At 41.3% G+C, this 22,981-nt stretch overlaps 1 protein-coding gene across 1 annotated transcript in view; it reads left to right on the forward strand.

Annotated features, from left to right (window-relative positions):
- syt3 (synaptotagmin III) overlaps window positions 1-22,981 on the forward strand; it is a 55,963-nt gene that overhangs the window by 14,808 nt on the left and 18,174 nt on the right. Inside the window, 3 exon segments of the mRNA XM_036590003.1 lie at window positions 100-282; window positions 15,670-15,796; window positions 20,658-20,876. Coding sequence (XP_036445896.1) covers window positions 100-282; window positions 15,670-15,796; window positions 20,658-20,876 — 529 coding nt within the window.

A 22,981-nucleotide genomic window follows, 5' to 3' on the forward strand; every position in this document is an offset into this window, starting at 1 on the left:
CTATAAACTATGAGCGAGAAATAATAAAAGACAAAGTGAGATGTCTTTCAAGGCCCAGAGCGACCCAGGAGGGCTGAACTCTTTCTGTCTTCTCTGCAGGCCGAAGCCCATGACTCATCAGCTCTCCAGTCCAGATTTCCATGGAGAGGAGAAGAGTGAGCAGGTGACCAGTATTGGGCAGATCAAACCAGAGCTGTACAGACCACGGCAGGGCGAACAGGGTGATGGCAAACAGGGCGACACCTGCGGCAAAATCAGCTTCCTCCTGCGCTACGCCTTCAAGTGAGACAGTCATAACCACACCCTCCAAACAAACCCCAAAATACCCACCAGCCCTACTTTAAAACTCCATTATAACCTCGAGCTACCATCCAGAACCACATACTAACCACAAAACCCCATCCACATTCACAACCTCCTACCCTGTCCAAAACCCCATAATCACCCAATTCCATCCAAAACCTCATTATAACCTCCAACTCCCATCTTAAACCCCCTTAGTAGCCTCCAACCCCATCTAAAATCCCAATAATAAAATCTCCAACCCCATCTAAAACACCCTAATAACACCTAAACCCCACAACAACCTCCAGTCCCATCCAAAACTCCATAATAACCTCCAAATCCTATTCAAAATCTCTTAATAATTTCCAAACTCCATTCACAACTTCACAATCACCTCTCACCCCACCTTAAACCCCAATAATAGTCCCCAACCCCCATATAAAACCTCATAATAACATCCAAACCCCATAAAGACCTCCAGTCCCATCCAAACCCCCATATTAACTTATAAACCCCATCCAACCCCCCATATTAACCTATAAATCCCATCCAAAACTCTGATATAACCTCTAAACCCCTTCTAAAACCCCATAATAACTTGCGGTCTCCATCTAAAGCAACATTTTAACTCCCAAACCACATCCAAAACTCCATTATAACTTCCAAAATCCATCGTAACTTCATAATAACCTCCAAACACCCATGCTAGATTTCCATAATAACCTCCAAATCCCCATCCAAAACCCCATAATAACCTTCAATCCCCATCTAAAACTCCATAATAACCTCCAAACCCCCATCCAAATCCCCATAATAACCTCCAAACCCATCCCAAACTCCATAATAACCTCCAAACCCATCCAAATCTCCATAATAACCTCCAAACCCATCTGAAATTCCATAATAACCTCTAAACTCTACCTTTTTCTCCATTAAAGCTGCAACGAACAGCATTATATATTATCTATTATTCGATTAATCAGCCGTCTCCTATGCTTTCTGTAACATGTTGCACTCATTTAGAATGGCCACATGTATCATATGAACAATAAAGTGCATTATTGATAGTTTTAAATAAAGAACACAAACATATTTCCATCATAAACGTTGCTGGTGGCTAATCACTGTAGCTTTACTCTCCATTAGGGATGTCCTGATTCTGTCTGAGAGATCAAGGCATATTTTAATGGATCAACATTGGTATCAAGATTGGTATCAGCATTGAATTCCTCATGGTTGTGACATCACATTTGTATATGACACTATTTTAGCCTCACGCTTTCCTGCTTTGAGGTGATGCGGAGTGTTGTTCCTGCAGACGATCTGTGGCAGTTATTAACAGAGTGGAGGATGTGGGAAAACGATTAAACGTTGTGCTGTTTCTGGCTGCCGGGAAGCAAGTGGATCACTGCAGCCTTCCGAAGAGTCCACACCTCCGAAAGAAGTGGCTGAAGTTTAGTTTTTCACACATCCCTCAGGATTTCAGTCCCTGCTTCACAGTTTGTTCTGTATATTTCAGTCTGAACTTTCTGAATGAGACAGAATTCAGGTCAGCCAATGCGAACAAAGCTCATTTACATATATCAGTGTTAAAGGCAGAGTAACAAGACCAGTTTCATTCTAAGAGATAAATAGAGCTTGGAAAATGGTCAAGTAAAAATGCATTATGATGGTAAAAAAAAAAAAGCTAGAAAAATGTAGAAGATGGTGCCTTTAAAGCGCTTGGAATCCGGATCAGGAAAACTGGATGGGGACATCCCTGCTCTCCATACATTATCTGTACGTTTGAAATTGCCACAGTGAAGATCCGTGCCTCTCTATACATGAATGGCTTATAAATAGATTTGGCTCGGTGCAGAGCATTAAGCCTTAAAGAAAGGCAGGCAGCGCTGGGCGAGCCTCAGTGAGTTATAGTCAGCCTTTAGGTGAGACAGCTCTGCTCCTTTATTTCACACAGAGAGACATTAGAGCGTCTGAAAGTGCTGATGTTTGAGAAATGAGGGGGAGAGAGGCAGAGGCTGTTGCGGCCATGAATTATAAATGACCAGCCACTTTAAACAGGCCAGTCCGTCAACACGTAACAACACAAGGCCCTGTTAGATCCAGACATATAGACAGGAGAAAGAAAAGATGGAGGAGGAAGAGAGAAGAGAGCAAGCGGAGGAGATTCTTAAAGATATACGGTGATAAATAAAAGCCTCTGTCGATCCCGAAGGAGAGCAGAGGAGTTTGTGTGCAAATAGATGATTTGGCAAATTGTCCCTGTTCATCACACGTCTGGTGCTGGTGTCATTACACTTGCGTTACGGGTGCGAGGCAAACAGACACAAAGGAAGTCAGAATGAAGCACTTCATTCTCCTGGAGTTGGTTGCACCAGGTTTGCGTAGGTTTATACTTAAGTTTGGCCATAAAGTCTTCACTGAGTCCTTAGTTACATTAAGGCTTTGTTCACACAGCAGGTAAAAGTGGCCCCGAATCTGATTTTTCTTCTGCATATGTGACACAGATGTGTGTCTGTGTGTCAGTGTGAACAGATAAACACACTGAATCTGACATTTTCAATTCCATTTGAGACGCTTTCATATGTGGTGCTGAAATCTGATACGTATCCGATACAAAGCAATGCGTCTCAGTCTGAACAGCCAGATCAGAATTCATGACTTTTCCGTCAATCCAACTCAACATTCATCATAATTTCATGCTGCTGAGACTCATAAACATTCAGGCTGATGTTTCTGTACCAAAAAATAGAAGAGACTTCTCCAAACCCTCCGTGTTTGAAGAGATTTTGAAAGAAATGGCCGAACGCGGTCGTAGGAGAACGAGGCTGCAGCGTCAAAGAACAGTTAAAAGTCTGAAAACAAAGTTTAAAGAATCCGAGGACACGAACCAAAGATGTCACCGTGCCCTTTTTACAGTGAGCTGAACACATTCTGGGTGATGAGCCCAGCTGTCAGTCAGTGAAGCTTTATGATGGCTCCTGTGATGCTGGTGAAGATGAAGCTGATCCTCTGGGAGCGACTGGCGTTCGTTGGCAGTCGTGATTGTTTACCTCTGGATGAGCCGCGTGAAGCAACGTGACGCGTTGTTCTTTTGCATATGCGGAGAAGTTTAGGAACTGATTCTTTTCAGACTGACGCTGCATATAGATCACATTTTAGAAGATATTGTGAACACCTAAACAAAAACATCAGATTTGGTGAGAAAATCAGATTTGGGCCACTTTTACCTGCTATGTGAACGTAGCCTAGTTAGTTTCCAACTATCTTTTTACTAAATTTGGTTCCACCACAAATCCGTAAGTCGTGTCTAAACTAGTAACAACTAACTAATGCATACGTCGCTTTAACATGACGATAACCTGTTCAGAACCAGTCAGTCAGTAAGCGCACTGCCATTGAAACATGACGGCAGCTGCTCTGACTTTTTCCATATAAAAATATCCAGCATAGAAGAGAATGAAGTGAAAGTTAAACTGAATAAAGGTAATCATTTACAGCCACAGTCTGTTTATTGTATAATATTTCCCTGAGAAAACCAAATATGCAGATTTTTAAACACTGGTTTCTGGCTGACCAACACAACAGCAGATCAGTTTAGCCATTTGGGCTGCTGAGTCTCACTGAGCTGGAGCTGTGGATGTTTAGTTTCATGCTCTGACTTGAAACCAGGGTGACGATTAGAGCTGTAAGTAAAATCACAGCATATCGTGTTTAAAATTTTCAGCTTAGTTAACCAAAAAAATCTTTGGCCTTTTTTGTGCTTTCTACATGGTTTCTGATGGTTTCCCCAAAACCTGCACCTGCTGTGGGGGAGATTGTAACTAAGCTCAACATTAAAACTAGTTTGTGATGCAGGTTTTAGTAATGCATAAACCTAAACTTGGAAAACATTTACCTTCCAACTAGCCTACGCTTGAACTGCTGCTGCAACCTGCCACTGTACTTTATGACACTGTGTCGATGTTTCCCAAAGCCGGTCCTGACGGAGGCCTGTCCTGCTTATTTTCATCTTTCCACTGCTCGAAAGAACCTGATCCAACTAATTAGCTCCTAGGCCTCTGAAGTTACCCTGCCCAGTGGAGTCTCTGGCACAGAAAACCTGGTGGGGCACAATAAACTGTAGGGGCAGCAGCCTGATCCAAACACAAACGCACTCCATCAATGAAATCACAGATTCACAAACTAATGTAACGTGGAGACGGGAATATGGGTGATATGATAACATCAGATCTCACAAAACATTATGCAGCTTCGCATTACAAATCCAAAGTTATCTGGCAGTATACGATCATTATGGTCTGCAACCACATATCCAAAACAACATATCAGAGCAGGGAACATACTGCCTTCCAGGCTTTAGGAATAACACGCCCTGTAATGGTGCAGAATGACTCACCACTGCTCGAAAAAGAAAAGATGCAGGACGATCTTTTATCTTGGCAAACTTGTCGAAAAACTTTTCTCTCAAAGTCCCCCAATCCATGAATGAATTCGAGTGATACCACAGCAAGGGCAGGCAATGAAAGCAGGAGAGTGTTTTTAGCTACACTCACAGTTAGCCATGTTTTTCTCTTGAACCTCTCTGGACTGAAGGAGCAGTTTTTTGTCCTTTCCGGACTGAATGATGTTGAAATCCTCTGGCTGGTGTGTCCCAAATGTTTAATCTCTAATTTCTGCTCTAATGTACCAAATGCAACTTTTACCACATTTTCGACTTGACGCACTATATAGCCTCACTAGTATGACCAGAAGAACAATGGCTAGCTACTTAGCAACACTCATACCATAAACAACGTTTATTAAACCTCTGGACGTATTTCTTATGTTCTATTTGCTGCTCTCAGCATGGGCAAGCGTGATCGGCCCCATAGCTGGTTACTGAAAGCGTGTTGAACTTGCTCACTTGGTTAGACGAACGCTGACAGGCCCCACGCTCACCGAATGAAGACTGCTAGGAGAAGTAGGTCGGCTACTGGCATTCACACAACAGGTACAGGAAGATATTCGGAATGTGTCGGACAGCCCTACCACTGTCATATGTAATAAACGCGCAACAACGTTAGTTACGAAGCAAAATATATTAGTATATATATATTAATGTATATATGTTAGTTGTTATACTGAATTATTGATCATGTCGTGCACTGCTCCACAGCGACATCTGGTGGGGCCAGGCACCACCGGCCCCTAATGTAGAGCCACCACTGGTCATGTCCATATTAGGAAGGTCTAAGCTGGGTTTGCCAATTGGGGAAAAATGAATATCTTTATGAAAATCGGTGCTCTCGCTCTCTGTGGTAATCTAAAATGTTTCAAAGCCGATACATCTTATCCTGTGTATGTTTTTCCCCCAAATCCTCCTGGATCCTCTGAATTACAAGGTCGTAGCATGAATAATGCGACATGCATGCTAAGAGCAAGCTTACACTCCTGCGCTCTGGAATGATGTCACATGAAAGTAAATCTACAATTTAACTCCAACACTATTATATAACAACACCAGCTACACATACAGTAGACTAAAACTGCCAAAGCCTCTTAACTACCACACTTCACTAAGGCATAGTTTGGCTTCTTAACGACTTCGTGATTCAGAGGATCTGGTGACACTGAGAGGGAAAAGTTCACAAGAACAATTTTCTCGATTTAATGTTGAACGATGAACCTCAGAAGTCTATTAATAAGCCCTTCCTGACACTGAGGTGGGTGTGTTAGAGGTGGAAAAAGTACATCATATGGCCTAAAGTATGTGGACACCTGGATAGCATAACTATATTAGCTTGTTTACATCCCATTCCAAAACTATGGGCATTAATATGGAGTTGCCCCCTTTACCTCTTTAACAGCCTCCACAAGATTTTGGAGAGTGTCTGTAAGAATTTGTGCTCATTCAGTCAAAAGAGCATTTGTGAGGTCAGACACTCATGTTGGACAAGAGGGTCTGGATCACAATCTCTGTTCTAGTTCATCCCAAAGGTGTTCAGGGGGGTTGAGGTCAGGGCTCTGTGCAGGCCACTGGAGTTCCTCCACACCAAACTCATAAAACCATGTCTCTTTGGAGCTCACTTTGTGCCCAGGGGCTCAGTCATGCTGGAACAGGGTCTTCCCCAACCTGGTTAGAGTTTGCGTGGTCTACTGTTTCATGGCTGAGCTGTTGTTGTTCCTATTTCGCAGTAATAGCACTTACAGTTGATCTGGGCAGGTCTGACAGGGCAACAATCCCAAATGACTTTGTGTTAGCTGTATTAGGCACTGTTTGGGTGCAGGAGCCAGCATAGTGCACTACATAGGGAGTTGGGGGGCATTTGAGATTCAACCACAGCGTGGGAAGAGGAATGTACAACACCATTAGCTTGGTGCTAAATAAGACTGGAAATCGCATAGAGGCGCTAATGGAGATTAGCATTGTCATGGCTGTGGTGTTTGGTGGGCAAAACTACTTTTAAAGCAAAGGTTTCTGTGTTAAATACTGCTATATTATGATTTATAAACAAAATGGGCTGTAAGACGCTTTACAGACTGGCTGGAACAAAACAACATTAATACTGATCTGGCAAAAAAAAAAGACAAAACTGAGCTAAACCTGATATTGTGGCAGTTTTATGGCTCAGTCTGATTTGGTCAGACTCTGAAGATCAGACTACACGTTTGGCGAATGGTACTGGGTTCATTTCTGGCCAATTCCAGGTTGTTTAGCTGTTCTTCTGTCACAGCTGCCGACTGAAAAGCTGCTCAGTGGTGACAGTTTGGGAGTTTAGTGTAAGGAGCTGGAGAACGAACCGCCGGCTGTGCAGCGAGTGGGCGGAGCTCGTTACTCTGACGTAGCAACAAGCTGCTTGTTAAGGAAATATAATTTGGCGGAAGGAACTGCGAACATTAAAACATTAAACGCCGCGTTCACGGCCCAGTTTATTAATTTATTACTTTATTTATTTCACTGTTGTATAAAAGCAGTAGAACACTCGAGGTTGTGTTTTATCGCATATAACATCACAGCTGTGATGATCTACGGCGACCGAATTACAGCCGCGATGTTATTCCGCGATAACGCACTCCCTCTCGTTGTCTGTTGCTTAAATGCTCACTATTATAACACAAAATAAAAAGAAATGACAGCAGTATACCATGATGAGTGACCAAACATTCTTGTCTCTTTTTTAGCAATACATGGTTGCTTGGCAAGCTTAACATAAAGGAACTACTTTTCTTGGCGGAATAATTGTTTATCTGATCAATAATAACTTGAAGATTTATAAAAAAATTGTGAAGTTTAAGTTCTATGTTGTCTGCTGTTTCATAAAAACAACAAGCCACTTGATAACAACTCTTTAACCCATGATAAAATCACTGTAATGCACAGCCTCTTGTGACTTATTACTGAGAAAATACTGAGAAAACCCGACGTGTACTCAGAAAAGTGTACTGCAATTTATCACAGCGACAATAACATATCATCATATCGCTCATCACCCAGAGCACAGCATCACTACCTCGTATTACCCCCATCAAATATGGCTCTACCTTCCTGCCTCAGCACCTTTTGACGTTATGGTGAGTGTGATGTGTTGTATTGTTGTGCTGGCGGTGCGTCAGTGTGTCAGAGCGTGAGGCGGTGAGGGAGTCGGGGGGACGGCCCAAACACACACTGTCTCTCACAGCCCGGCCCTGCGGGACGCGCCATTCGATTGACACTGCCGTTATCGCCTGACACACACACACCGGGGGAATAGCAGACATTTTTACTGGCTTGTCTACAAGAGGCCGAGGTGCCGCCGCCGTTTATCTATTTATTTCTCGCATTCTGACTGCGAGGCAGCAGGTGTGTTTACTGGCACTCGACGCTTGTGGGTGCGAGTCTGAAAAACAGGGCTTTTGTAGTGGGGAAAAAAGAAGGAATCAAATAATAATAATGATGATATTATAGTTGCAATAATAATCATTTGTATTCTTAATATACAACAAAAAATAATAGTGATAATAATAAGAAGAATGTATAAAGTGTAGATTCAAATGTCTTGAATTAAACACCAGAATGTATTTTTAGAAGTTTTATTCAAATATTATTAAATTCTAAATTATATATTTATTATTAATTTATTATCTTTTTACAATAGTGTCTTGTCTTATTACCTGACTACTAATTATTTGACACCTGTGAAGTCCTTTGTTACCCTCTTCTTCAGTGGTCAGGACCCCCACAGGACCACCACAGAGCAGGTATTATTTGGGTGGTGGGTCATTCTCAGCTCTGCAGTAACACTGACGTGGTGGTGGTGTGTTAGTGTGTGTTGTGCTGGTGTGAGTGGATCAGACACAGCCGTGTCACTGCTGGACTGAGAATAGTTCACCAACCAAAAATATCCAGCCAGCAGCGTCCTGTGGGCAGCGCCCTGTGACCACTGATGCAGGACTTGAGGATGACCAACACAAACTGTGCAGCAACTGATGACAAGGTGGACCAACAGGGTAGGAGTGTCTAATAGAGTGGATAGTGAGTGGACACAGTGTTTAAAAACTCCCGTGTCTGATCCACTCGTACCAGCAAAACACACACTAACACACCACCACCACATCAGTGTTACTGCAAATGATACCTTTTTATTAAAGTTGGTATTAATCATAAATTAACATTGAGATTTCTTAAATGTATAAAGGCCACTCCCAACGACCGACTGTCATAAAAAAAGAAAATTCTTGAAAGTGGAAAGAGGTAAAAAGCTTGAAACGGTTGACTAGCATATAGTTTGGATAGCAAATATGCTAGCTGGTACAACAGCTGTAACAGCTGAGGTTGCCAGCTAATCCAGCCAAAATTCTAAAAAGTCGCAGATTGTTTTCAAATGTACTTAAGCTGGATTGGGTATTAATTGTTAGCTAGCATACATACTATAAAAACCACAGACTAACCAATCGTTTCAAGTTGTTTTGTTTCTTTTCTTTTTTCCTTTATGTGTTACATTTACTGGGAATGCTACTTCAAGTTTTACCAGACTGAAGATTTTGAAGCACCAATACCTCTTTTCAAACTGCGATAAATGTGATTAGAGAGCTTAACACACTTGGAGGAGAGCACTAACTGCTAATTCTGTTACATCAGCTAACAGATGCCTGCGTTGGTTAGCATCATGGACTTCTGGCCTTGGATGGCATCACCACAGAATGAACTTCATGACGATAGGGCCAAAGTTTAGATGCTTGCGGCACATCGTTGTTTTTACATATTATAAAATTTGACTCTTTGAACAATAGTATACAATTCATTTGGAATATTTACAGAGTTTATTTATTATTGGGCATATTAAGCAGTGATGCAATCCCTGCCTTGAATTCTTTGGTGATCCGTGCCTTCAATTCTTTGGCAATCCATGCCTTGAATTCTTTGGTAATCTGTGCCCTGAATTCTTTGGTAAGCCAAGTCAAGTCAAGTCAAAGTTTATTTAAACAGTACTTTTTACAACAGGTGTTGTCACAAAGCAGCTTTACAGAAAAAATCTGTGCCTTGAATTCTTCAGGTAATCTGTGCCCTGAATTCTTTGGTAATCTGTGCCTTGAATTCTGTGGTAATCCATGCCTTGAGTTCTTTAGGAAACTGTGCCCTGAATTCTTTGGTAATCCAAGTCAAGTCAAAGTTTATTTGTATAGCGCTTTTTACAACAGGTGTTGTCACAAAGCAGCTTTAGAGAAAAAAAAATCTATGCCTTGAATTCTTTGGTATTCTGTGCCTTGAAGATGTTGGTAATCTGTGTCTTTGATAATCCATTGATAATAATACAGTTTGATCATTCTTTAAACATAATTGTGACAGAATATGTTTACAATATGTTTTTGTAGTAGTTCTCGTTTTCTTATGTAGTGTGAGTTTGTTTTGGGGAGGCAGGGGTGGGGGTGGGATGTCACTCCCACACAGATTAATGAAAAGAGTTAGTGCAGTGTGCAGTGTGACAGGGGGTGGTTTAAAAGCCCATTTTAATGTGTGGAAGACAGAGCCTGTCATTCGTTATTACAGCCCCAAGGAGCCACAAGCAGTGTGCATTTATGAAGACAAGTGTGATTTGAAGCCGAGTCTTTTTTAGCTCACACTACTCCTATCAGTAACGTCACTTCACTGTCAGATGCAGCGCTAATCCCCTTAGTCAAGCACAATGCACAGAACACAAAACAGTTTTTGTCTTATTTCACTCGAAGCGATAGTTCTGTGAAGAATTTATTTAATCCCTGTGCACAGACTGTGGATGACCAGCCAGGATGTGTTTGGTATCTGAGGTTTTGCTCCTTCAGTTTTGTACTGGAGCTATGAGAAGTAGTCGAGCCAGGACTGCAGTTTTGGATGGGCCTGACAAACATGCAAGTGGGTCGATGTTAAACAAAGAAGCCATAACTATGGGTGTTTGTCCACTGAGCATTGAAAAACAAAAGAACTGACCCAAACGCCAACCAAAAGACACTTACAGTTGACCTCTTTGAGTTTTTTGGTAATCCGTGCCTTGAAATCTTTGGTAATTTGTGCTTTAAATTCTTTTGTGATATGTGCCTCAAATTTTTTGGTAAACTGTGCCTACAATGTTTTGGTAATCCATGCCTTGAATTCTTTGGTAATCCTTGCCTCAAATTCTTTGGTAATCCGTGCCTCAAATTTTTTGGTAATCCATGCCTTGAATTCTTTGGTAATCCGTGCCTCGAACTGTTTGGTAATCTATGCCTTGAATTCTTTGGAAATTCATGTTTTGAACTCTTTGGTAATCTGTGCCTCAAATTCTTTGGTAATCCATGCCTTGAATTCTTTGGTAATCCGTGCCTCGAATTGTTTGGTAATCTATGCCTTGAATTCTTTGGTAATCCATGCCTTGAATTCTTTGGTAATTTTTCTTGAATGCCTTGAAGCGCTTCTTTTTGGGATAGGTGTTTGTCCACTGGGCATTCAACAACAAGAACTGACCCAAACACCAACCAGCAGGCGCTTACATTTTGAACTCTATGAATTCTTTGGTAATCCATGCCTCAGATTGTTTGGTAATCTGTGCCTTGAATTCTTTGGTAATACATGGCTTGAATTCTTTGGTAATACATGGCTTGAATTCTTTGGTAATCCGTGCCTTGAATTATTTGGTAATCCGTGCCTTGAATTATTTGGTAATCCGTGCCTTGAATTATTTGGTAATTTATTGGCACTTCTTTTTGGGATAGGTGTTTGTCCACTGACCGTTCAAAAACAAGAACTAATCCAAACGTCAACCAGCAGACACTCAGTTCTCATTGTGGTCCATTTGTGGTTCAGCCTGCTTGAGAGACAGCTGGAACTGTCATAATAACCACTCTAAAGCATCTAATCTGGCTGATTAGCAGTCTTGTTGCTGCATTGTGCTAGACTTCCTCTCAAGGGTGAACACACAGGCAAAAACACTTCTGCTGAAGCGGTAGGGTCACCACGTTCTCAACAAGCCAAAACCAGACCCCTCTACGCCCACACAAGTCAGACCTCCATTAGGCTCACCCCTAATGCTTCCAGCTGTTTTAGATTTGATTAAGAATGCCACTTGAGTTTATTGTGATCTAAATTTTAATGGTCTCTCATGACAGAAATGCTGTCAGTGAAGTACATTTTGCAGATGCTAAATCACTTGGATCTTTGATCCATGCCTTGAATTCTTTGGTAATTTGTGTTTTGAATTCTTTGGCAATCCATGGCTTGAATTCTTGGGTAATCTGTGCCTTGAATTCTTTGGTAATTCATGTCTTGAATTCTTTGGTAATCCACGGCTTGAATTCCTTGGTAATCTGTGCCCTGAATTTTTGGTAATCCCTGCCTTGAATTCCTTGGTAATCTGTGCCCAGATTTTTTTGGTAATCCATGCCTTGAATTCTTTGATAATCCGTGCCTCGAATTCTTTGGTAGTCAATGCCTTGAATTCTTGGGTAATCCGTGTGTTGAATTCTTTGGTAATACAGTTTGAAAAAATGCCAATTATGTTAAATGACACAACTGGCCAAAAAAATCACAATAGAAGGGTGGAAGTGACAAATCCTGTAAGTAGTTTAACCTGTCAAACCTGGACACACAACCTGAAAATTGGACTTTCTTGGTCAAAACCACACAGATGGCAACCCTAGGAGGCTAATAGCATTAGCATTCCCTTCCTAACTAGCACATGTTTCCTTTACAAACTCTTTACCAATTAATAATTCTACAAATAGCAATCAACACATCAACATACCACTTTAGCTCACATTCTGGTGCTCTTATTGATGAGTTCATAATGCTGGATGACTTGAAATTGATGGATTTAGCTGCATGTGTTTCCAAACACAGAGGAGAACACCCTGGAGTACCATTAGGACTTGAGCAGATATCAGAAACATAAAACTGGAACCTTCGGTACACCACAGCAAAGAAAGCACAGTTCCAAAGGTTCCGATACTTTGTGGAGTGGAAAAATACTCTGATGTGTTTGCTAAACACTGACCTGAAAACAGGGGAGAAAAACTGAATCTGGGATACATAAAACTCAAAGAAATGCATCAAGAAGAAATAATGTCCGACATAACTTTAATATGCTTGTTATTTCTCTATTATTCTGTCTTATTCTGTAGTTGAAATGTTTAGTAAATGGCTTCCAATATGTCATATATGTTAATGGGCCCAATCATCCCGCCAACACCAGCTATAAAGCTAATGTATCAACAAGTAATGGAAGCTAATAGCGTTTATGCTGCGTTCCAGAGACGGGAAACCAGTAAATTGTAAATTGTGCTTGAATGGCCGACAAAGTCATATTTACAACTCAGGGTTCTAGACGATACAGGAGTTTACGAGATGTGATGTATAACATGCTAATCTTGCAGCGAATGTGAAAAAACATACCTGATGTGCTTTTAGTAGATCTGTTTGCTTTGTAACACAGCAAAGAACGAGCAGGATGTGTATTCTCCAGATTTCCATGCTTTCCTTTTCCATGTATTGAGCGCATTTACGAACGAGCACCTGAAAAGTGTCACGTCATACCTACTATTAAAACATTTGGTATGCACAACTTTCAATTAGCAATAGCTGCGTTTGGGAATTGTTTTTATTATTGTTATTAAACATGGGCAAAATTCAGAGATCAAGATGGTGCTACTGTTTTTAGCTATGCTAATGTACTTTAGTCCATGTTTATAGATAGCAGTGTGTGCACATAGGCAGGTCTATTAGAGATTAATTAACAGCTCCACACAGTTTAGCACAACGCTAATTGGTGTAAATAAGCTTCTATTACTTGTTTGCTACATTCGACTCGTAACTCCAGTGCAAAGCTAAATAAACAAAGCTTCAGATACGAAACATATCTTTGCTGATCAACTAATTTCGTTGAACTATCGTGTTAAGACGTTGTCTTATTTGTTAATGTGACCTGATTTTATAATTGCTGTGAGTGTCTTAATCCCTGTCTGGATATAATGGGATTTGTCATGTATATCTGACTTTCTAATTGGATGAGATCGCCTGATTAGCATGTTTACCTTCTCCTCTCCTGATTGGTTGCGACTTTTGTCGTGTCAGTCAATAGTCAGTCCCAGCCGTGGTTGGACGCGTGTCCTGATTGACGTGTTTATCTGCCTGGCGATTGGATTTCCTGTTCAGCCCTGCCTCCTTTAGATATCCCGCTGTGTTTCTAAGAGCCTTAATGAAGTGGTGACACGCTCGTTAACAGCTTGAGACACATTCTAACGAGCTCTGATTAGAGGCCAGAGAGATTAGCGCACTCTCTCTTAATTAAATCCTTACACAAACACAGAGGCCGTCCCCGAAAGACCACGGTCAGGCTGCGGTTACGTCCATCCTGTCGCACACTGTGGTATATGACCAATAGTCAGGTTTGTAATAAGGTATGGATTATTTATAAAGCTTCATGCTCAGGGCGCTTCCTGTCCACCACAGACACGCACACGTTCGCATTAAATATTTAGGATTTTATATTTACATCGGAGATCTATTACCTCATGTACAGTATTATGGAAAAATCTGATCCCAGCCAGGAAAATTGTTTAAAACCATTTATCAGAGCGGCGTTTTTCCACTAAAACATGTACCATATAGACACGGTTTAAATAGAGAGAGGAGCTGAAGAGGTCCCAGAGCTCTCATAAGAGGAAAGGACCCCCAAAAGTTCAATTTTGGGGGTCCTGTCATTTCCTTTAATAAAATGAGAATTCTCGGATAGAAATAAAGAATTGACTGTCTTATTTTTCCACATTTTCATCATGTTCAACATTAGACAGCTAGCCATGCCATTACTCTGCTACAGTCTTCAGGAACAACACTCTGCAGTTGTAGCTATGTAGCCTACAACTATAGGCTAATGGGTGGAGCTACATAGCTGTAGGCTAATTGGGTGGAGCGCTATTGCTGGAGTCCCAGTGTAAATGAATGGATGTTGTATGCTGAATGGATGGAGCTCAGTTGCTGTAGGTTTGAAGGGTAAACTGCTAAACTGCTGTTCAACTGTCATAGGATGAATAGGTAGAGCTAAATAGATTGGGCAAAACTGCTGTAGAATGAATGGGTTGAGCTAAATAGCTGTAGGCTGAATAGGTGGAGCTATACTCCAGTAGTCCCAGTGGGTGGAGCTAAACTGCTCTAGGATGTAAATGGGTGGAGCTAAGGTGTTGTATGCTAAATGGGTGGAGCTAAATCACTGTAGGCTAAATGGGTGGAGCTAAATAGCAATAGGCTGTTTGGGTGGAGCTAAATAGCTATAGGCTGTATGGGTGGAGCTAAATAGCAATAGGCTGAATGAGTGGAGCTGAATAGCAATAGGCTGTATAGGTGGAGCTAAATAGCTGTAGGCTGAATGGGTGGAGCTAAACTGCTTAAAGATGAATGAGTGGAGCTAAACTGCTGTACAATGAAAGGGCTAAACAACTGTGTACTGTTGTGACATCACAACCATGATGAATTCAAAACAGGCTGTTTTAGCAGCTCAATCTGCATATATTGACTGCTGAACTAAAGCATGGTTTTCAGTGATATTTCCACTTTTGATTATTATTATTGATTATTTGCATTTATTATAATATTTTAAACTGAGCAGATCAGTGCCTACTGCCAGTTTAAATAACTGTAAGTATGATTTTCTCCGGTGGAGAAATCCAGTGCTGTACTTAGGTATTGTAGCTGCTCCATCCACCTGACCCTGCAGTGCGTTCTGAATAGATTGAGCTCCTGACCAGACCGCTGTACACGCAGCCTCACTGTCAGCCTCTTTCAACGTTAAACTGCCTCTGATGTCAGTGCGGTTTAGGTAAAGGTTCAGGCGGACGAGCTTGGAGGCCATCGAGCCGCAGAAATCTCCGGAATGTTTGGGAAGTGAGTTACAGTGACGCTGACGTGTGTCTCTCCCGCAGCACGGAGCAGCTGGTGGTCAAAATCCTGAAAGCTCTGGACCTGCCGGCCAAAGACGCCAACGGTTTCTCTGACCCTTACGTCAAAATCTACCTGCTGCCTGACAGGAAGAAGAAATTTCAGACCAAGGTACGTCTCCTCTCCCTAACTGAGCCCCCCCTTTAACTCCAGGCTTCTCATTCAGTCCAACATAAAACATAAAGTGCAATTTCTGCCTGTTTTTGCGCTGTGCAGTTTTTCTTCACTGGCTGTGTTTACATGCAGAGATTTCTGCCAATCTGATTGAAAACAATCCGATTATAGATGAAGACTGAGGTGTTTATCTGCTCACTCCACTCAACAATCTGATGGAAAATCTCCATTTACATTCACACTACAAGTAATCTGATGCACAATTATTCAAATGTGTAGAGAACCACTTAGAGTAGACCATGACAACCAGCATCACGTGATCAGTCAGAGTGAGATGAGCAGCAGTGAGCAGCGCTTGTGTTTTTAATTGCTTTAAAATGATGTCAGACTCAGGAAAACGTCCTTCACATGTCCTTATTAAAGAAGGCCGAGAGGAAGACGTCGTGTTCTGAGACACATAAGCTGGACGTCCGTCCCACCGCCGTCTTTTAAAGATCAGAGCATAAACTTCGTCTCCTCTGCAGACCAGTTTCTGCTCCGCCATGTTGAACGGAATAAACTCTCACTATGACGCGACGTACGTGATCAGAACGGATTTAAACTTTCTGATAGGGAATGTAATCAGATACAGGCATTTACACGGATATTATTCTTCTATTAAACAGATTTACAGGATTACCCACCTCATTCAGTCAAGTAGAAGCTGTATTCTGAATGGCCTCAATTGGATTAGTCTATTCTGATTGAGCTGTTAGTCGGATTATTAACAGATTATCAGGCTGCATGTAAACGTGGTCAGTAATTTAGATGGACTATATGACTGCAGTGACGACAAAACCTTCTATCTACAAAATAGCAACTTAACATTAATTTAACGTTAATGGAACAAGATTTTTTCAAAGCCATTTCAGTTTCTATTGGTGCACTAATGAAAATTTAATACAATGTAAACAACAGCTGCCATTTTCAAATTTCAATTTTCAAATGTAAAACAAAAAAAAATTGCACAGTTTTATCCAGAAAACTCATTAGCAGCTGAACTCAGAGTAACAACACAGAGAGACAGTTATTCTGATGGGTGACCACTAGGGGGGCTACAGAAAGACGCTACGTTGATGATTCTAGTACGAAACCCTGATTGGCTGCATGATGTTGTAAAATAACAAACACATGAACTATATTAATGTGCTATGATGTTAAAAACCAATGAGTCTTTTACTTTTATGTTGCTTGGCAACCATAGCCTGTTAATGAACTACATAGCTTGGTGTTAGAATTTTTGTTGTGATTATTATTTATCGTGGACTGTGCTGTTATAGTTAATTGAACCTAGACAGTTTGGGAACAATAAACCAGCCACTGTGCTAACATTAGCTCAACTGTACAACAAAAACATACTTCTGTCTTAACATGATATTGATATATTTTGACAAATTAATATTCCGCATTAGGTTGAATTACATTTTTGCCAATGATCAGTAAAGCTTGTCTAAGCTAGCAACTGTAAGTACGAAAGAACCAGGGTTGTGAGTTGGTTAAGAAATGTAGTCTGACGCAGATTCCAGATATCAATACACTATGTTGTGATTATGCACATTGCAAAAGTATCTTGTTCTGATTACAGGTATTTCATTTTTGTAATCAGATTGATTAATACAGATTATGTAATCCATCACTATACATGTAGTGCACCAGGGAGTTCGCCCTGGGCAAGAATCAAACTAACAATCCTTATGTTAGTAGTCAGGAGCGCTGGGTCTGACGCTAGAGGAGTGCAGAGCAACTGAGGGTCGGGTTGAAATGTGCAACTCAGAAAAGAAACAAGAGGGACTAAGAGCTGGGAAAACAAACTAGAATAGGATCTAATGAAAAAGGGAATGTGCTAAACAAGGACAGTACCTATTAAACCTATCAATCATCCCGTAAAGGGGATAACGGGCAGGCTAACTGAAGACTTAAAGGATGACCCAAACTGAGGGCTCCCAAAACTGAAATCAAAAAACTCCCTTCTTCGATCTCACCCTCGCCTCTCACTAAACACTTTTTTTAATACTTACACTGGAGAAAAATTTAAGAAAAAGTAAAGACATAAAACGAGACAGATACCGAGATTACTGGCTGACTCAGAGCAATGTGCGCATAACAGTGTGAACTCAAGAGTGAGCGGCGAGCAGCGTGCGAGCTCACCTTAAGTAGGACGCCCACTGCTGCTACTGCTCAGCCCTAATAACTCAGTCCTTGCTCTCCAGGCCCTCCTAGCGGCTGGAGGTGGCCCAGCAGGTTGTCTGCACATTACAATCCAGTCCTGTAATAAACACCTTATGGGCTCGGAGACTGAAAAGTCAGGCGAAAAGAAAAGAATAGGCGTCTGAAGTTGTGCGTGATTCTGTAGTTAGAGTCATGACCATACAAGGAGCAGATTTTGTCTATGAGAAAAGTAAAAGGTTTTTTCAAGTGTGGTAAACAAAAATATCCTGCGTACCTTTTTACCCAAAGATCACTGTCGTTTAGCAGCCACAATATGAATAATGCTATATACATGCAAAAAAGTGTAATATTAAACTTTAATGCTTCAATATGGATCATTTGAAAAAATAATTATTTAAGTTTTTCGTTAAAAGTATTGGAGTCATTATGAATTTGACTTTTAAATAAAAAATGCTGTCCCATGTTTTCATGTCACTAACGAAACCCAGGGTTTTAGTCTGTGGGCGGGGCCTTATTTTAGCCCCGCCTCTGCATTTTAGGGCAGGAAGTGAGGCTGCATCCCTGTCCCTCATGGCCACATGGTGAGCAGTTAGAACCCATTGTTTTGAAGTAAATGTGTCCCAAAGTCTGAAAATCAGTGTGGAACATTAAGAACCGTCACTGCCGAAACACACCTTTTCTACAGTAAAGTAAACATTTTTCCATTTTAATGAAAAATGTGATGCTTTGATGTGTGTACAGCTGTTCAAAGCTGTGTTTGTTAGTCATGTACTGGCTGTCTTTTTGAGTTCTGCTCAAAATGAGCTAAAATTGTCACTGCCAGACAGTTATTACTGAAACATTTGGTAAAGTTTCAGTAGTGTTTTGATTGTTTTGGTGATAAAATTGAATTTTAATTTTTACTTATTTCAATAAAATAAGCAACAAATTAAGTCTAGGGTCACTCAAAGCAAAAGGAAAAGTCTGAATTCCAAGATAAAGTTTAAACTCTGAAATGTTTCAACTCTGACTTGAACTGATTTGGTCAGAATGAGTCAAAACACCAACACCAGCTCCTCAAACCGTAGACTAAAATGATTCGATTTTCAGTGTAAGCTGTGCTTTCAGTGTGCAGCAGTGTTAAACTGCAGGTAGCGGTATTCTTTTCACTCCTTAACAGCCTCATAATAAAGGTCGTTTCTGTTTACCATGGAGTGCAATAGCAGCGATGTTCACCATTCATTTTCCTCATAGAGAAAACCAGCTCAGCCCCTGATTACCTAACATGGTCACAGCGGCGGCTGCAGACTGAGTGAATGAGGACACGACTTCAGAGATTAGAGGGTTAACCTGCTCGTCCTCTCTGGCTTCATTAAGCTGTGTTGGTGCTGTTTTTTCCTCCGCCTGTCAGCAGCGTCTCTCCGGCTCTGAGGCTCTCTCTGTAATCACCCCCTGTTAGAGCTCCCTCAGTGTCTCCACTCGTCTGTCTGCCTTCACCTCTGCCTTCTTTTACTCCTCAGCTCCTCCACTTATCTGTTACCTCTCTCTCATTCTGTCTCGCTCGTTCTGTTCTTTCCTCACTATCTCCCCTCCCCCCGACACACACACACGCATAGACATTAAATATTAACGGTTTTATATTTACATCGCAGATCTATTACCTCATGTAGTCAGGTACTGTTTGGTTGTTACATTGCTCTCTCTCGCTCTCTCTCTCTCTCTCTCTCTCTCTCTGTCTATCTCTCTCTCTCACTCTCTCTCTGTCTATCTCTCTCTCGCTCTCCTCTCCCTTTCTCTCTCTCTCTCTCTCTCTCTCTCTATCTATCTATCTATCTATCTCTCTTGTTTGTTTTTTTCTTGGCGTGTTGTTTATTGTATTATTTCTCCCTTTCTCTTTCTGTCTCCCTCCATTTCTCTCTCTCTCTCTCTCTCTTGCTGTGTCCCCTCTGTGTCTCTCTTTCTCTTTCTGTCTCCCTCCATTTCTCTCTCTCTCTCTTGCTGTGTCCCCTCTGTGTCTCTCTTTCTCTTTCTGTCTCCCTCCATTTCTCTCTCTTTCTCTTGCTGTGTCCCCTCTGTCTCTCTTTCTCTTTCTGTCTCCCTCCATTTCTCTCTCTCCATCACTGTCTCTCTTTCAATCTTTCTCTTTTTTTACTCTATCTGTCTCTTCCTCTCTTCTTTTTCTCATTCACTATTTCTCTGTTTGTTTTTCTCTTAATCTGTTCTTTCTTCACTCTTTCCTCACCTCACTCTTTCTCTCTTCCTCTTTTCTCTTTCACTCTCTCTCCATTTTTCTCTTGACCTGTTTTTACTCACTATTCTCTCACTTTCTCTTACTTTCTCTCTCTGTCTCTCTCTATCACTGTGTCCCCTCTGTGTCTCTTTCACCCTTTCTCTTTATTACTCTTTCTCTCTCTTCCTCTCTCCTTTTTCTCATTCACTCTTTGTTTGTTTTTTCTTTTAACCTGTTCTTTCTTCACTCACTCTTTCCTCACTCTCTCACTCTTTCTCTCTCGCTTTCTTTCTTTCTTTCTTTCACTTTTTCTCTCTTTTCATTTTTTTCCTTTCACTGTTTCTCTGTCCATTTTTGTCTTGACCTATTTTTACTCATTATTCTCTCTCTCTCTCTCTCTCTCTCTCTCTCTCTCTCTCTCTCTCTCTCTCTCTCTCTCAGGTCCATAGGAAGACTCTGAATCCTGTGTTTAACGAGACGTTTCAGTTCGGGGTGCCGCTGGCCGAGCTGCACTCTCGGAAGCTTCATTTCTCCATCTACGACTTCGACCGCTTCTCCAGACACGACCTCATCGGCCAGGTGGTGGTGGACAACCTGCTGGACTTCAGCGAGGGCACCGGAGACAAACCCATCTGGAGGGACATCGTGGAGGGAACGGCGGTGAGAATAAAGCCTTAATCACTTCACACACAGAGTTAGCGACGTCTGCTCCGAGGCTTGTGTAAGCTGCACTACATCTGCTTCGCTCTGCGTTCATTTAATTAGCATTTAGCAGTTTGTTTGTCCATAATTTGTCATTTGCAGCCCGAATGTTTGTGTGAGAATATCCTCCACAGCTTAAAATCACTTTCACACACAAAAATAAGATGCAGTTTCCAGTAGGCTGACTTTCAGACAGCTGGCAGGAGAAACTGCTTAATACTGTAGCTGCACGGCTGCTGATTTAGATAGAATTCTAAGATGGATTAACTGACAATAGTCCATCTGAAAAAGACTAGTTATATCACACCTGTTTCCATGGTTACACTACACCCATTTTCATGGTTACACTCCACCTGTTTCCATGGTTACACCACACCTATTTCCATGGTTACACTACGCTCATTTCCATGGTTACACTACACCTATTTCCATGGTTACACTACACCTATTTCCATGGTTACACTACACCCATTTCCATGGTTACACTACACCCATTTCAATGGTTACACTACAACGATTTCCATGGTTACACTACACCCACTTCCCTTGTTACAGTACACCCATTTGCATGGTTACACTACATCTGTTTCCATGGTTACACTACATCCATTTCCATGGTTACACTACACCCACTTCCCTTGTTACACTACCTCCTTTTTCATGGTTATACCACACTCATTTCCATGGTTACACTACCCCATTTCCATGGTTACACTACACTCATTTCCATGGTTACACTACACCCATTTCCATGGTTACACTATACTCATTTCCATGGTTACACTACAGCTATTTCCATGGTTACACTATACCCGTTTCCATGGTTACACTACAGCTATTTCCATGGTTACACTACAGCTATTTCCATGGTTACACTACTCCCACTTCCATGGTTACATCACACTCATTTCCACGGTTACACTATAGTCATGTCCATGGTTACACCACACTCATTTCCATGGTTACTCTACACCCATTTCCATGGTTACACTACAGCTATTTCCATGGTTACACTACAGCTATTTCCATGGTTACACTACAGCTATTTCCATGGTTACATCACACTCATTTCCATGGTTACACTATAGTCATGTCCATGGTTACACCACACTCATTTCCATGGTTACACCACACCCATTTCCATGGTTACACTACTCCCATTTCCATGGTTACACTACTCCCATTCCCATGGTTAAACAACATCCATTTCCCTTGTTACACAGCATCCATTTCCTTGGTTACACAGGTAATTCCTATGTAATGCCATAATTCCTCTTACTATATGTGGATCTTCTTCAGTTCTGTTGGAAAAGCATTTCAAGGGCATTAATAATGAAGCCGCGTGAGAGAATGATTAAGACTGCTTTGAGTTGACATCCAGGCAAAATGGCTCCATTTAAAGGGTCACTCAGCCCAAAACGCCTCCGACAGCAGTGCTGCAGCAGTCCAGAGAGTGACATTTTACAGTTTAACCCTTCTAATTATGTGTCTTGAAGGTGGGAAGAACTTTGATAAAACTACAAGCGCTTTGGAGCAGATATTTTATTGTCATCTTTGTATTTAGTGCTGTGGTGATGGTGGTGGTGGTAGGCGAGAAGGATGCATGCTGGGTGTTGTAATGAGAGAACATTAAAACCCACCATGTCCTCTCATCACAGAAAAATACAATATTGGGAATTTTGTCAAACCACTGAGGCTGAGAGATGCAGTGCTACAGTACAGAATATTACATAACACAGCAAATAACATATTAAATGCTAGTTTAAGCTGGAAAAATCTAAAGTTAGTTTATATCTAAATATTTAAAATACGAGACATTTTATTCTAAAATGTGTCCGAGTGCTCAAAGTAGAGAAAACCATAAGTAAGATGTGGATGCGGAGGGTGTTTTAAGTTGCAAGTGCTAAAATTTTAAGCAGCATATACGTGATATAAACTGAACTGATAACTGATCAGTGACGTCCAAGCGGCCAACAGATGTTGAGAGAACAACTGGGAAAATACAGTTAAACAGTGCACGGCTACCGCAGGTTTTGAACATATATGTAGAGCATTTTAGTGAA

Source organism: Colossoma macropomum, unplaced genomic scaffold, assembly GCF_904425465.1.
Source record: "Colossoma macropomum unplaced genomic scaffold, Colossoma_macropomum, whole genome shotgun sequence".
In the NCBI taxonomy this organism is placed as follows: Eukaryota; Metazoa; Chordata; class Actinopteri; order Characiformes; family Serrasalmidae; genus Colossoma; species Colossoma macropomum.